General features: G+C 43.6%; 1 protein-coding gene across 3 annotated transcripts in view; it reads right to left on the bottom strand.

Moving 5' to 3' along the window:
- Positions 1-16,760, bottom strand: part of agtpbp1 (ATP/GTP binding carboxypeptidase 1) — a 30,025-nt gene extending 13,265 nt beyond the window's left edge. For 2 of the 3 annotated variants that reach the window (XM_056591628.1, XM_056591627.1), the window contains exons 1-15: positions 16,524-16,760; positions 15,521-15,583; positions 14,429-14,559; positions 9,171-9,238; positions 8,306-8,369; positions 7,814-7,960; positions 7,214-7,345; positions 6,912-7,005; positions 6,749-6,786; positions 6,082-6,290; positions 4,513-4,690; positions 2,077-2,171; positions 1,590-1,706; positions 598-1,316; positions 149-232 (exon numbers count right to left, since the gene is read on the bottom strand). In XM_056591628.1, coding sequence (XP_056447603.1) covers positions 149-232; positions 598-1,316; positions 1,590-1,706; positions 2,077-2,171; positions 4,513-4,690; positions 6,082-6,290; positions 6,749-6,786; positions 6,912-7,005; positions 7,214-7,345; positions 7,814-7,960; positions 8,306-8,369; positions 9,171-9,238; positions 14,429-14,559; positions 15,521-15,552 — 2,108 coding nt within the window. In that variant the 5' untranslated portion in view covers positions 15,553-15,583; positions 16,524-16,760. Of the gene's footprint in view, positions 1-148; positions 233-597; positions 1,317-1,589; positions 1,707-2,076; positions 2,172-4,512; positions 4,691-6,081; positions 6,291-6,748; positions 6,787-6,911; positions 7,006-7,213; positions 7,346-7,813; positions 7,961-8,305; positions 8,370-9,170; positions 9,239-12,684; positions 14,351-14,428; positions 14,560-15,520; positions 15,584-16,523 lie in introns of those variants that run through there. The other variant, XM_056591629.1, reaches the window with a different exon arrangement.
- Positions 16,761-16,767: the final 7 nt, after the last annotated feature.

A 16,767-nucleotide genomic window follows, 5' to 3' on the forward strand; every position in this document is an offset into this window, starting at 1 on the left:
TGAATGCATTTAAATGAAAAAAACATTTTCAAATGTCAGATTGGGGCTTTTACAACTAGGGATGTATTTGTTATGCACAACACATTGTAAAGATGGACGACGAAGCTAAACTGTTCAGAGCACAACGGATGAAAACATTCAAACTCACCTAGGAATATCCAGGTCATAAACGACTTTGTCCAAGATGTCATTTGGGTGAATCAACCTCTCAATGTCCTGGAATATCTTAGCCCTGCAATAGCACCAAGAGAGAGTCTTTAGCACATACATTACCTACTTTGAGCAGATGCTTTTCTCTACAGCGATGTATAATGAAGTCAGATAAAGGTAGGTACATTTAGGAGCAGTTAGGGTTTAGGCGTCTTGCACAAGGAGGCCAACAGGTAGACAGAGGACTGATGGAATCAAATAGGGCTGGGCAGTTAATCCAATTTCATCGTGATTTCGATTTCTGTGTCAAACGATCTGTAAACTAATATAATCAATATCCTTTTCTAAGTATATTTATTCATTTTATTCTTTAAATATTTCCGATTTGAACACTTCCTATAACTCTGGAGGCCCCCCCAGTGCTCGCCCTCTCACAGAGCCCCTCACCTCTGCACGCCGTAGGCCCTCTCCAGCAGCGGCTCCCTGAAGGTGGGGGCCACGTGGCCGAAGTAGTCGGGGTACGCCACCTCCGAGTACCGGGGCACCGAGGCCGTGCCCTTCACCATCTCCACGTACAGGTCGGGGTCGTGGAGGGGCAGCAGCAGGGCCGTGTCGGGCACCTCCAGCAGGGGGCCCTCCTCCTCGGGGCCCTCAGAGCCACAGTCAGACCCCCCGGCGCTGCTGCCGCCACCCCCCCCTCGGCGCGCAGCGGCGATGCCCCCGACGAGCAGCGGGGAATGGATGTGTCGGGTGGAGTTCACCGGGGGCTCGTCCACCCCTCCCCCTCCTCCACCTCCTCCGTTCAGAGGGCTGTCGGCCTCCAGGGCCACGCGCTCCAGCACGCGCACCAGCTCCTGCTCCAGGCCGGTGCCCCGGGGGGCGGGCCGGGCCCCCGGGGCCACGCCCTCTTTGGCCACGCCCTCTTTTCCGTCTTCCGTCAGGTGGATGCTGGCTAGTTCTAGAGGCGGCAGGGGGGACGAGGCCGGGGCGGGCGCCAGGGGCGTGGCAGGTCTACAGGAAGAGGGGGCAGAGGCGGGGCGGCCCTCGCCGGGGTCACGCTGAAGGGGCGCGGCTTGGACCGCGGGCACGGTGATTGGCCGGGGGGATTTGGTGGCCGATGTGGTGGAAGTCTCCGAGGACGTTTTGGCACAGTCTAAATCGTACCCCTGTGATGATGAGATATTGTACATCTTGTTCCTTGATTTTTGAGGAAATATGTTTTGTCTTTTTGAATTTCTTTATTTAACCATTTTATCTAAACATTTATTGCTGGAAACATGGATGTGTTTTTTTTCAATGTAGTGCACTAAACTAGTCAGGTATATATTATAGATATTGTAAAATTTGTGTCGTAAATGAAAGGTTGAGGTAAATGTTGAAGCATCAACTCCCAGTTTGAATGGATCCACACGCGTCCTCCCGTAGGGAACGCCACTGACCTGGAAGTCCTCGGACAGCTCCAGGAAGAACTTGTCGTACACCCTCAGCTCCTCAAACGGACGGCTGTGGATCTCTCTGGGACGCAGCTTGCTGAGGTCCGTCTCTATGTCGTCGTTCTGCGGAGTCATTCGACAAAGGATTCACTGAAACGAGTGTGGAAGGATATCCCAGAGTTTTGTTACCAAGAGTTTTTATTTTTTTTATTATGAACCACTTCTTCGGTCGATGAGTTTCAGAACTGGTTATACATGAATACGCAATCCTGTTAATGTAAGTTACGTTGCTTAGAGAGCCAGGTGCATCGCAAAACCTTGACTACGATCCAAAGGTCTCTCATCTCACAGAGACATCCTGTACCTTGGGTGACCAGTTATCTCCCCAACCATGAATAAATGACCAAGCAGAAGGCAGTTTTAATTATCTCTCGTTGGTATAAACTCAAAGTGTGTGCGTGTGCATGTGCCTGCGTGCGCGTTTTAGTTGTACCCCAGCGCGACAGTCCTTCTCGTCCTCTTCGTTCTCTGTGTCATTCTCCATATCCGCCTCAGTCTCCTCATCACTGTCGTCCACGACGTCGTCCACTACGAGCACACACACACACACACACACACACAGGTAAACACAAACACTTAAAACACACACACAGGTTAACATTTCCATTGACACCAAAGTGGTGCATGTGAGCTGTAGGGTTATTATGGGTGAGTCACTGTGCTGTGACAGACAGGAGAGGGCCAGTGACCGGGGGTGGATCGTAAGCAGCCATGACACAGAGCTTAGCTCCTAATCCGAAGAGAGAGAGAAAAGATCTACGCAGAGATATGATTCTTCAAATATACCCTTAAAAGCACATTATCCCATTCTGTTGTAATTCCTATTCTAGGGATCGCTGTGTTTAGTTCAGATGAAAACATTATTTGGTGGAAATAAAAACTAATAACTACATTGCTTTAATGCTCTTTAGACACAGATAATAAACGTCAGCCAATGTTCTACACTCACAAAATGTTGTAATGTCCTTGCCAAGAATAACAAAGGAACATTTGCTTGAATCTGCACACCCCTGAGCACCTGCATGGCTGGGTCAGCGATTGAAGGCTCATTAACTATTCAGACATGGAGCACCTGGGCACATGAACAGTCTGTGAGCCTGAAGCACATTTCGGCGATGTGGGCGGAAACTGTACCAGGCGTCTAAAGGGTCAGAAGGGACAAGAGAGACCCAAACCAACAGTGTTGGCACCAAGAAAATGTTGGTTTTCAGTATGCTTTTTGTATGCCAACATATGCTTAAAAATGTAACTATGGACAGGTTACTTGTCAGCAGTAGCGAACCGTGACTCTTAAACCTTGGCCCTCTGATAATAAACGTCCCCGTCGCGAACAAGCAGACCACCAGTTTAGCTTACTGTGTCCTCTCTATAGTACTGCAAAATGTAACATTGACAATTCCAACTTATTGAAAGATAAAATGAATACGCTAGTCCAGCCTTAGCAATGCAACGGGCAAACAGCAGGGAGAGAGTGAGAGTTATCACCAAAACTAAAAACAGCTCTCCCTTAAGCAAAATGCAAATCCTCCTGACAAATAATCCCGTCATCAAACAAGCTGTGAGGGCACTTCATTAGAATATATAGCCTTATATAGAGACAACGGCCTGGGGTGCAGAGCGCATGACAGCAGACAATCAATCAAACACCCTCAGTAAAGCTTTTGCTTTTTATGAGTTGAAATGCCTTTAAAAAGCTATGGTTTTCTGAACGCATTTTAGCTCTGGTGTGGGAAGTTCACCTCGAAAACGGTAGATAATTCATCAGAAACAATGACCTCCTCACTAGCAGTTAGGTTACTCGGGGCGGCTGCCGTCATGAAGTAAAGCAATTCACGCCCATAAGCTTATATCCAGTGTAATGGATTTTTGTCCCTCACAGTGGGCAGAACTTGGCATAAAGTTAGCGACAACAAAGCACACCCATTGAGAGGGAAGATATGATTGGTCAATTTTACTGTCGTTTGAAATAAGTGTCATCGAATTAATATTACGACCTCTGTGAAATTATAGCGGACCCGTCCACCAATCAAAGAGCTGTCTAGCACATTCCCTCCCTACAACCGCAGAGTCAGCAGCATTCTGAGGCTGACAAAAGGGGCTTCTTTCATTTAACCCTTCACATTCCAACACAATTTGAATAGGCCGTTTCTAAGGGTTTATTTCCTCAGAATTATTTTTGTTAAATATGGATTGTCAAATAAAATTGAAAAAACCTGGAATACCTTAGGCCCTCTCTGATGGCTTAGAGGGCCCTGACGGTTCCTCTCTGCTTATCAGGATACGCTTTCGCAATGCAGCAGAAGGCAAGCATGTCCTTTTAACATGCCCATCTGTAGGCCTCTGGGAGTGTAGGTGTAGTGGAACGACTGAGGGGTTTCATCAGTGAGTGAGTGCATGAGTGGTAGTGAGTCAGTGAGTGAGAGAGTGAGAGAGTGAGTGAGTGAGTGAGTGAGTGAGTGAGTGAGTGAGTGAGTGAGTGAGTGAGTGAGTGAGTGAGTGAGTGAGTGAGTGAGTGAGTGAGTGAGTGAGTGAGTGAGTGAGTTAATGAGTGAGTGAGTGAGTGCATGAGTAAGAGTGCATGAGTAAGAGTGCATGAGTAAGAGTGTATGAGTGGTAGTGAGTCAGTGAGTGAGTGCATGAGTGAGAGAGTTAATGAGTGAGTGAGTGAGTGAGTGAGTGAGTGAGTGAGTGAGTGAGTGAGTGAGTGAGTGAGTGAGTGAGTGAGTGAGTGAGTGAGTTAATGAGTGAGTGAGTGAGTGAGTGAGTGAGTGAGTGAGTGAGTGAGTGAGTGAGTGAGTGAGTGAGTGAGTGAGTGAGTGAGTGAGTGAGTGAGTGAGTGTGTATATGCGTATGCTTTTGTGGCGCCAACCTCCAGGCATTTGGCTGTAGATCTGTGCCACCGGGCCGCCTGCGGGCACGTGTGGTAGAGGGTAGTGAAAGGCCGACTTGATGGTGGGCAGAGGCAGGCGGTTCTTGGGAAAACACTTCCTCATGATGAGACTGGAGGTGTTCACCAGAGGGTCCAGCGTCCGCACTGGGAGGCACTCCTGGGAACCAGACAAAATACAGGAGGGCAGGAAGTTGAACAACAAGACTTGCTCATTCTTAAGTGATCCTCCTTGAAAAACATTGAGGTTGAAGAAAGGCTTGTGGTACTTATTCAGGCTTGGATTAGGGTTGAAGAGCGTGATGCTTTCTGTTTTGAAGACCCATATAAAGTAGGGTATGGCAGAAATATTAAGTCCATGGGATGATGTGTTCCTTCGTAAGTTTGTGTATATTATATTGAATTGTGGCGTAATACAAGCTGATAAAATATAATAATAGATTTGACCTAGAAATGCATTCCTTCTAGTTGGTTAATCATAAATTAGACAAACAGGAACATAACAATAGTTAGCTTTATTACTTTCCTACATTTCAGATGAAAGTAAATAAGACATGAGTAACATTGTAGGCCACGGTGACACATGGTGTCTGCGATCGGATCTGGCAGATCCAATCCCAGACTTGTGTCCAGACTTGACAGATAAATGCAAACTCTGTGGCTGGATCTGTGATCATATTTCTCGTTCCTGGTAAATATTTAAATACTTCCTGGGGAAAATGCTGCTGATTGCCAAAAGAGAAGCCTCTGTTCTTTTCCCTTAAAATGCGAAATTTTTGTTGCTCCCCCAACAGTCATGCAATGTTCAGCAGAGCACAGATGATGTTGCTGAGAGGTATAGTTTCATAGTCAACATTTAATTTGACCGTCATTGCTGCAGGTCATAAATTGAATGAAATCATACCATGAAACTAACTTTACTTTGGTGCAGAAACAAGCATTTACCGCATGCATTACATTCTTAAGGGGCATTTTTGGTTGATTTGATGTTCAAAGTTGTAATTAAATAGCAAGTAACCTGTCCACAGCGTGCACAGTCCACTGCTACCAGACCTGATCACAATGTAGGCCAGACCTCCTTTGTGATCTGGTGTATCGGATCCCAATGCAACCAAGATCTGATTCATGAGTGTCCTGACAATTAATGCATCTCAGCAGGATCGCTATTTCAATACGATAAAAATCACATTGAAACCACGAAGAGTAACCATAGCCCCTATTGCTTCTAGGGGACGGTCTAACTTAGCGATGCATGCTTAGAACAGGAAACAGTATAGCTCTCAGTGTTGAAAATAGAAACGGCGGGTCGGATGGTCTAGTGCGTTTGACTCCCAGCGAAGAGGTTCTGGGTTCAAACCCTACCTGTAGGCATCCTAGAGCTAGATGCCTAAAACCTACCTGGTCCTAAATGACACAAAAAAGTACACTGTAAGGCATTATGGATCAAGGCATCTTCTTCATGACTAAATGGTACTAATAAACAAAGCAATCCCTATCCTCGATCTATTGATCTATTATTGACAGCAGATACGACATGGACGCGGCGCTTACGTTGGAGGTGTTGTAGAGGACTCTCATGCCGTCGGCCTCGATGAAGGCAGTCCTGCCGCACTTGATGTTGGTGATGTTCCTGAGGCTGGCCAGCAGGCCCTTCCGGATCAGCATGTGCCGTTGCCGGGTGTCATTGCGGTGCCAGTCTTGGTAGGCGAACAGCAGGAGGGGGACGTGCCCTCGGTCAACCGCCCGCCGCGCGTTGGTCTCTACACAGGAGAAGAGAAGGAATCAACATAGGTTATGTGGCGGGCAACAGTCTGGGGGGGGGGGACGACGACGACGACGACTGCATCACCAAGAGCCAAGGGCACTTACTCATTTTGATAGATTTACCCTTAACTAGAAAATATGACTTGCTTATCTAAGTGCTTGTTTATTTTGGGTTGTCAAGTGTAATCCAAGTGAATAAGGAAGAGACGGATGCTTCAGTTTGCGTCATTCATGATCATTTAGGTTGTCTGTCAGGCGCCTGCGTTGTTCTTTCGCCCGCATTAGGTAAACAAGCATCAAGATAATCATCAATTTAGCGTTAGCACTAGCTGTTAAGCAGACAGAGGGATTGAGGTGACAAACCCGGACGGGAAAGTACGCCGGTTTCAAACGGATAGCAAACAAACTAGTGACAGCTAGGCCATGGGTCGTTAGTGGGGTATAAAGAACTCACTGGATTTGAGGAGGGCTCCCAGAGTGTCCAGGGCCACCCTGTTGATGTGGGACACATGACAAGGTGAGTTAGAATGGAGGACGAGCACACGCGGCGCTGGCCGGAACATGCGACAGGAGACGACACTTGTGTGTGTGAGTGCTTTGTAAACGTGTGGCTTTACTTGAGCAGGGTGGTGTTCTTCTTGGTGTGCGGCCCCACGATCTTGAACATGAGCTCCACTGCACCGCTTTTCCCCAGAGAGATGGCGTTCACCGCTGCACAAAAGATGCACACATTCCCCCCAAGGACCTCAATCGGAGAAACACTTGGGTCTTTATTGATTTGCAAAGACTCATGGAGGGTAGACGATCTAATGAACTGATTAACCCAAAAGAGGAAGTCAGAAGGACAGAAACGGAATTGAATCCTAATCAGACTTCACACTTCTCTATTACACAAAAACAGTCTTGTGGATCGGCTTACAGTTGGAAGAGTAGACCCTGAGGACTTGCAGGCAAGGCAGAACCAGTTTGGAGTTGAGGAGGTTCTGTTTCAGTAGGTTGACGGTGACATTCAGTGCTCCAGTCAAACGGGCCTTCACCCCAAACTTCCTGTCTGCGGAGGAAGAGAGGTTGTCAGGGAGGACAGAGTAACAGGGTCGGTTTATGTGTGATGTTTGCATGTATGGATAATTCTCATAATTACATGGTAGCCTGTTTGTAGTCATGTAAACTTCAAATGAAGCCAGGCAAAGACTGAAAGTTGTATACATTCTTTGTTTTTAAGTTGTCTCAGGCAGGGATACAAAATGTTTAAAAATATATAGCCATGTAGAGCTGGAGTCAACATAAATGTTGATATTTCACTGTCATCAATTTATCAGCATGAAAATTAAATGTTTTTCATATAGTTTTAACCACAAATTTAGATATATCAGATATTAGTTAAAAGAGAATGCCACAATGGAGGTTATGTTTTTAAAACAAAGATTTGTCAAATGAGTTATAAATTCATACCCGTTTACGTGAACTTTACAGGGACTTTGGTAGCCCAGGCCTATGCTTGCGCCTGCTGTGAACATACCTTTTGGTCCCACTTTGGCCAGCAGGGAGTGAAGCTGCAGCATGAGTTCCTCACTGGGAGGAGACTCTTTGCTGGCAGAGATCAGCAGCTTCAGTAAGATGGCGGGGCCCCCCTTGGACACAAACACCGCCACCCTGCGCCCTCCGCCTGTTACACACAAGAGAAAATGTCAACACTGATCATGGAGAATGTATACAAATTTAAGAAATTTACAAAATGGTTTTGATTTTTTAATTATCTATTTTTTTTTCATTAATATATTTTGTCCCATCAATTGACCTGTGTGAATGTAGTCAAGGGTAGAAACACACACACACACACACACACACACACACACACACACACACGCACACACACGCACACACGCACACACGCACACACGCACACACGCACACACACTGTCTGTCTGAAAATAAATGTTTCGGTCAACATGAAAGGGAAATTAAAATGTCTGGCAAATACTAGACATTTTAGCTACTTTGAGCTACTTACCCACAGTAAGTAGCTCACTGAGGATATAAAGAATGTTCAAGGTGGTCTGAAGATCTCGGGAATTCTGTAAAAAAAACAGACACAATGACAACATCCAATGAATGAATAAATGAAATAATATATATATTTTTTTTTCAAACAAAGTTTCAATTTAATTCCACCGCAGCACTAGCGCTATTCAAGAGCATTCAAAGAAATGCAATAGCGCAGACGACTGAAGGAAAAGAAAAAACAATCCTAACCTGAGGTTGTTACCTAAGTAACAGCATGTTATTATTAGAAGGTAGAGCTTTTTGATATAGGAGGAGTGCGAAGCATTGGATCGTGATGAAAGAGATGTCGAGGAGCGGGCGGGAGAAAATAAAAAGGACCACCTATGCAATAAAAACATTTTACAATTGTTTTAAAATGAGTGAATCTTTTAAAATGTCCCTGTACACAGATAGATGGTACATGGCAAAGGAATGCCTATAGTGCGACATAGTGGAGAAAAAAAAAAAGGGCTGCGACCAAATGTGTGAGGGGTGCCACCAGTAGAAAAGGTTAGCATTGAGCCCTGCATCAAAGCTGCATCGTTTAAGGATCTAGCGATGATTGTGTTTCCAGGTCAAAATGGATGTGAGGCGCATCTCTGACCTGCACAGAATGAACACGTGGACCATAACGTGGCCAAGCTGTTTACACAAGCAAGTGCATCCGACGATGATCTGACTGATCTAGGTGTCTTAATAGCATTTACTCCGGGAATGAATGCAAACGCTTAATACAATTAGGGTTTTCCACAAAACAGCGAATCATTTGAATGATTCCTTCCTGCATGCATGTTAACATAATGAACGATTCAGATTATAATGTTGTCACAGACCTCCAGGGAAGCCAGGATGACCTCCATGCCAGTTGAGCCTTTGGACATCACCTCCTTCTTGGTCTTCTCTAAAACACACAGCATTCAGTGATTATTTTTCCACCCATGTCAAACCTTGAATACTATACATATACTTTACACAACTTTAGACATACAGAAATGATTGTGGAATGTAGGAAGCATTCTTTAATATATCTGCTGTGACAACTTGCACTTGAAGTTATTTTTATTAAACTAGGTTGTGCAGCAACATACTTATTTTTTTTACATAAACATCTGCCAAATAACCAAATATAATGTAAATGTATGTATTTTGCACAAGAGGTATATGCAATCCCTACACATGGAATAAAATATCATAAATACTGTAGATAACAATTATATCAATGGTCAATAAACACTTTGTTTATTATTGTATGCCTTCCCATCACCATGATCAGTATGTACACCTGCATGTCATGTAAACATAAAGTAAGAAAGTATAACATTTCGTGTTGGCAGAGCTGTCACAGTAAACACCCATCACAGGGTGTCATACTGGGTGTCAAAGATGTCTGAAATGATTTCAGCGATTCAGTCGGGAACTCGTGGGCCTCACTGAACCAACGCTGTTCAGCTGGGCTTTCTCCATTTCTGCCATTCTATTCTCCCCCTCACTGTCTATCTCTCACCCTCAAGACTCCTTGTTCTGATTGAGAATTCTGAGGCCCCCACAGGTCTATGCCCCCACAGGTCTATGCCCCGGCATCTGCCTTCAGAGCTGAGAAATTCCGCTCTCCTTTTGAGGCGGAAGCAATGTGAGAAGACTGCTGACAGCCTCTGCACAGGCCAGCACGCAGAATTCAACACAAAACAAAACACCGAAATGCCAAGAAGATAATTACACAGACAGATTCAAACTGACAACCACAAGTTTCTGAAGCAATATCAAAAGAGGAGAGATATTGAAGATAGTCTTCAAAATGGCCATTTTGGCGGCCTTTATGCTGATGCTGAACAACAAGACACTACCTTTCGGAAGTCTACAAATGTAGTACGGTATTCAAAACGTTGTTAGGTGCAGAGTCGGGGAACAAAACCATAGCAACATTGTTGCGCTGTGGTAGAAAACAATGAAGGTTTAAAAGGATATTCGCCAAATGTTAGTATGTAATAGTGGAGAGGACTGTACCAGCGGGGGGGAAGAGGGGCAGGGTCCAGACCGTGTTCCATTGTTATTCAGCTCCGAGGATCAGACAGACATCCCTCTGTAGTCAATGATATCAGTCTATCTCTCAGTTAATTTGGATGCAAGTATAAGTAAGGTTAACTTTAAGTATGAATTATACAAGAATAAAAAGGTAAATATATTTACATTAGAGCCAAATGTTAAACACTTGATATTACCTGGCTTTCCTTGGTCAATTAGTGCATGCATTCTGTGGGACATTTACATGTGTTCCTCATTCATAAGTTACATAAGATATATCTCCAACCCTCTCATTTCCGTATAGGTGGCCTCTAAAAGACGCCTGGCTCACGTCACGGTGAGGGGAAACGCCCTGCTATGGTTTCTCGTCTGTAGTTTTAGAATGTATATTCTGTAGGCTTAAATTAGGGTCAGGGTAACAAATCCATACCCCGGTTAAAATCAGACAATACCAGCTTTAGAATCATGACTGTATATGACACAGACAAATAAAGTGGCATTAACTATTAGAAATGCATATTTTAGGGTTTAAATTCATATGCCTTTCACAGGGCTCATCTCTTAAACACATGTGGTAAGTCATGGTGATTTAAGATCAGGTTAATAAACAAGGCGAGCAATGGATTTTAATGAAAGACCTCACTTCATATAACTAATGTATAATATGTAACTTCATGTAACTAATGTTTAATATGTAACCCTTTTGTACGTAATGCTTGATTTACTGTATGGAATGTGTTTTAGACATCGTGGGCGGGACATAAATGCTAATGGTGAACGTCAAGAGCCCGTAGTTTAGAGCATTGTGATTGGCCAAGGATATCTTGGGGGAGGCCACACAATTAGGATATAAAGTGGAACTCCAAAACAGTTTGCGAGTTCTTTGCAAACCAACTCAGGTGATGTTGTTACTCTCTGCAGTGACAATAAAGCCTTGATCATTCAAACCTAGTCCTTCTCGACCTCTTGTAATTTTTAAACTGTGGGTTTTATCCACGACAGTGCCTGTTTCTGTTGCAAAGCAACCATGAAACATCTACATTTAACCTATGATGACGTTCAGTGCTTTATTTTAAGAGAATTTACCTTTTTTTGAGTAGGGCATCAAGGGCGCGCTGTGAAAAACGCGGTGTTGACTGCACCGAATTACGAGGTGCTCATCAACTCAAAAGCAGCGAGGAGCACATTTGCTTCACATTGATAACGCTTATAAAATAGTCACCCCAAGCTGCAATGTTAGAGCCGTTAGAGTCAAGTTTATACAAAGACTTTATTTTCCGAGGCTGATGAGCAGTGTTTATGTTCCAAGTTCCACACACATCCTTGATTAAAATAAGAATTATATTTATGTTCCGGTAGAACAAATCCATATTTGTACAATTAATTGAATTGTACAAACACCAACTATTCAGATCTAGAGGGAGCAGTATCATTTGATTTACAGGGCAGTAAATTTAAAGGGAGCGGAGATGCAGCCAGTGCTGGAAGAATCATGTGGTGGTTCAAACATAGATCTGCAATGACACATGACTTGTGTGTGTGGTAGTTCATCTGAGACATGCGTGCACCCACACACACACCCACAAATACATGTACGCATGCACGCACACATTCACCAATGCCAGGGAGGCTGGGATACTGCTGACCTCTAAGAACATTGCTGTCATACCAGACTTTTTTAAGCTCTTCAAAACAAAATTACATTTCAACACTGATCCTCCAAGCCAAACACTAAATCCCAAGAGATCACAATGTTGTCTTATTAACATAGCAAAGAAGCAATCTAAATCCTTTCATTGCATTCAGAATAAGCATTTCACCCTTTCTACTAATATTTACGAATACATCATCCATAAATTTGCTTTAAAGGGGTGCATGTGTTCATGTGGGTGGGAGGGGGTTAACATCATGTGCTTGGGAAGCAGGGTGGGCTTTTTGAACCAGTTCCCTTAAAAGGGGTAATGTTTGCTCTCAGAGTTTTCCCCGTACAAGCAAAAGTGGGTGATAAAGCCATACAATTAAACCTATCCAATGAAACATTAGCGACAGTAGCAACCCAAAAGTGGCAAAGTTAATGTTTTGAACCGTTATAGAACCTACCAGCACGTGTGCTGAACAGAGAAACTTTGCAGCTGTAAATATGACTGCTTTGTATATTTTGAAGCAATATAAAAGTCTCAAGTACATAATGATGTCATACAATCTCAGAAGTTCAACTATTTGAAAGCACTTGTCAGTTAACTCGGATCTGTGAGTCAAAGGACGGGAAATCAGTTTTTTGCAAGGATATTCACTCAAAAGAAGATGACCAACAACGATGGTTACCTGATGAATCTTCGCAGACCAAAGATCCCCTGTATGTCCTGGTGAAACTATACTCCATACCTCAGCTCAGTCCAAGCTCAAGGATCAAGTGCCTGCTGGTTGGTAAACAGTCAAATATTTTGCCAAACGTCCTAGGCTGGTGTTCGCACAGCCGTCTTTACACAAGCTGACACCAGAGTAAAGAGATAGGGAGTACAGTGTCAACCATATAGACCTTCCTCTGCATGCTATTGCAAATATAGACCACTCCTTAGGGGAACCGGCGACTGAACAAGCTAACTTCCCTCCCGTTTCCTCTTCCTCATGCCTCCAGCGGTAGTTAACATAGAAACTAATGATATCAAATTAAGTAAGACCAATGAGTAAAAGAGACCAAGAAAGAACGAAAAGAGACCTAAACATAGTGAAAGAGATAACAACATGGAGAGCAAAACCGCCATGTAAATCCTACCCAAAGTCGATGATGCTAGTAACGCCTTGCCAGACACTCCTTTGACCCGTTAACCAATAGTATCCCTTCTCTCCGTCCCTTTGCAAATGCCAATCATTCCCTCCCGACGTCTACAATGTCATGGGAGTGACAACCCAAGAGGCCGGGTCTGCGGTGTGGAACTGAGCTCAGCAAGGCCTGGACACGAGGGTGTATCGTTACGCTGAACAGGTTCACCCTCCCGGCCTCCTCACCCACGCACACTTCTTTGGATATCCACAACTAGAAACCATGAGAGATTGGTACGCAGAATTAGATGTTGGATGCAAGATCAAGAGTGTCTGTCAGCAGGGTTGCGGTCTTTTGATCATTTGACATATTTTCTCATCATGCAGACTTTAACTGATGATGCAGGCCGGCAAAGAACAAGGGAGAAACAGGGAGGAAATGCAATGACTCAAAGGTCACTCCTCAGATTCCCAAGCAAGCTTAGAAGCAGAGTAGAAGGCCAAAGTACAATGTTTAGGCTTATAATGAATAAAGTGGTAAAATAATTCAGTAACAGTTTTACAAAAACTTTACATTTTGTAACCATAACCATGAACAGATGCAGTAGCACAGGGCCACCCCCCAACAGGCAATAGCTTCATAGACACAACACCAGCCAACTGGCCGCCATCCTATCCCACATAACTACTCCGCATAATCTACAGCAGCTTCTTAGGGACATGCCCCCTGCCCAGCCCTCAGCTACCCCCTACTGGTCAATTAGAGACATGTTTAGTGGCAACTAAGTAGACAAGGGAGGAATAACCTTCCCTTGACTGTGAACGTATTAGACGTGCAAGTCATTATCACCATGTTATAATTAGGAATAGTCCCATCATCCTTTATCACATTTTGGTTTCATCCACAAGCTTCTACCTCAACTAAGCATGTTGTTAATCAAGTGAATGGAAACAGAGCACCTGTGACAAAACATATATTTTATGGTCTTATACCAGAGAGGCAAGCTTAATCTTCATTTGGGGTTTAGGATACTTAAGTTATACTTTAAGTAAAAAGAAACAAAGGAGAATACCTACTCACTGATTGTGAACTGCCAAATCTGGTGCAGTGCCAAATATGTTACACCACTATCTACCATGAGCTCTTCTCCAACATTACATATAGTATAACATTGGAAGATAAGTGTGTGTGTGTGTGTGTGTGTGTGTGTGTGTGTGTGTGTGTGTGTGTGTGTGTGTGTGTGTGTGTGTGTGTGTGTGTGTGTGTGTGTGTGTGTGTGTGTGTGTGTGTGTGTGTTTGTCTAACCCTGCGTCTGTATGAGGTGGAGGATCTTTGCAGTGAGTTGGCGTGCGATCTCTGCCTCCGTCATCATGGACTCCCTACTCATCCTCTCCAGTTGGCCCAGCAACATCAGCAACCTGGAGTTACTGGGTACACTGGGGACGCAGACACATACACAAAAAAATAAACACACACACAAACAAACACAAATATTTATACGAATGTTGATGATTTTGCCCCTATCAAAGTTAGGGTCATGTCTAGATAAACAATTTAAGATTGGATGCTTAATTTACAAACTATACTAAACTAAATACGTTGTTAGGATTTCCCACTGCATCGATATTTTAAGATCATCTTAAGCAAAGGTTGATATGTCACTAGTTGGCATAGCAACCAGCACCATGGGAAACCAAATTAACCCCAAGAAAGATAGCCAGTTGAGCAGAGTTCCATGCAAAATGTCCTTATAAAGACACAGAATGGGTAGCTGGTTTGGGGTAAATCAAGACGGAGAGGAAAAAAATCCCATAACATAAAAAGGAAAGGACAACATTAGAATAGAGGGAAAATAAGTGAGCTATAAAAACATTGCTTGCTTTGAAGCCGACTCCATAGGCCGACATTGAATTGTTATCTAACTTTGCCAGGTATTTACAGATTTAGCCATTCGTTTACTTAAACACGAATAGTGTAGGTCATAAATAAAGGTTATTTTAGTTATATAACCTTAGTTATTTATGCTTGTAAATAGGCTTTTTATGAAATAAGAACCGGAATAGATTATCTTTAATAACCAATAAAAAGGCTTTATCAAGTGAATACTTTCACAGACAATAGGGCCAACATGTAAACGAAAGTGACCCTTCTTATACTGTCATGAAAGATGACAGGATAAAACTTGAATTGACAGGGAAACACACACCACTAAGCGTAAGCACAACCCCAATAAAATAATAAAATGGAGCAGGGTATAAACAGTCCCAGTGAAGTACCCGTGAGAGAAGAAGCAAACCTAAAGCAGATGGTTGTGACAGGCTTTTCACATCAACAGACACAAACTAGTGTGCGTACGTGTGGGTGATCTCTCAATCAATGACTGTTTTACATACTTACCCTTTTTCAGAAGTCATTTTGGGCTTGTTCATTTTCTTTCACCAAATTGACATGTTTTATCCCCTGTAAGAAATGCCAATTAAATCAGTATACCTACAGCCTCAAACCGTCATACAAAACCATTTGATAGGTGATAAGCCATACATATTGGCCTATTATTCAACCGTTTTCACACCAATGTAGTTTATGGCAATCTCTAGCATAGCTTCGAGACTGTAGTTTCACTCCCCTAGTTTGACGAAACACAAAGGTATTCGTAATACATACAATACAAAGGTCTCAGATGTCTTCGAACAAAAGGGCTGTAGACAACGTCATTAAGAGTGTGGGTCTAATATAAACAAAGCCTAAACAAACGTTGAAAGCCGCGTCTGTTGGAGAGACGCATAAATAAATGCCATGATCAATTACTTATTTATACAAAATGTTACATAAACAGTCTCTATCTGCACGGTTGGCGTATATAGTGCGTCAATAAAGACACACGCTGTTAACTAAAGAGACAAAGAAATAGAGGTGCATCGATGATAACAGATGAGTCATACACCATGATGTAACATTATCTGTTAGGTTAGTGTCAAACCAGTTCAAATGGATCTCTCGGCTGATAGACTAATCAATGCAACCGACCACTGAGCTAACCATTTAGCAACTGACCCTCATCTATTTTATTCCAATGGTACATTGCTCTAGCTGCCAGCTCCTGCAGAAAAATATGGCCTATTTAGCTGCATTCTGCACCATGCATCCCAAGAAAAAAATGTGTTTATTTAGCTATAAATAGCAAAGCAACAAGGGGCTTGTAAGAGCCCAACACAGTTGCTGCACCTGCTCAAGTCACCCATTCAATAACGTCCGCTAGCTGAGGCTAACTAGCACCGTCTCCGTCCCACTAGTAATGATAACAATAACCCCTTACGGCTGATACGAGATCAATAAACGTCACAGAACGTAACGTAGAAAATGGGCAAATAACACAATTGGGCATGGACATCATACGAACCTCTATGTGAAGGAACTGTTGTCCCGTAAAGGGCGAACCAATTCCCTGATAAGGAGCTACTGTTTTGAGTGTCGCCTGGAACGCCCCAGTGATGTTGTGATAAAACGACCCCTCGGTGTTCTGGAGGGCTGTCAGGAGGAGCTGTCACCGTGTGGAGACGGCGCCAAAACAACGCGAGAATCTCCCGGTCCCTGAGATATGACGACTGGTTCAGTCAGAGCGAGCCGCAAATCCAAACATCCAT

Source organism: Gadus chalcogrammus, chromosome 6 (genome assembly GCF_026213295.1).
Source record: "Gadus chalcogrammus isolate NIFS_2021 chromosome 6, NIFS_Gcha_1.0, whole genome shotgun sequence".
Taxonomy (NCBI): Eukaryota; Metazoa; Chordata; class Actinopteri; order Gadiformes; family Gadidae; genus Gadus; species Gadus chalcogrammus.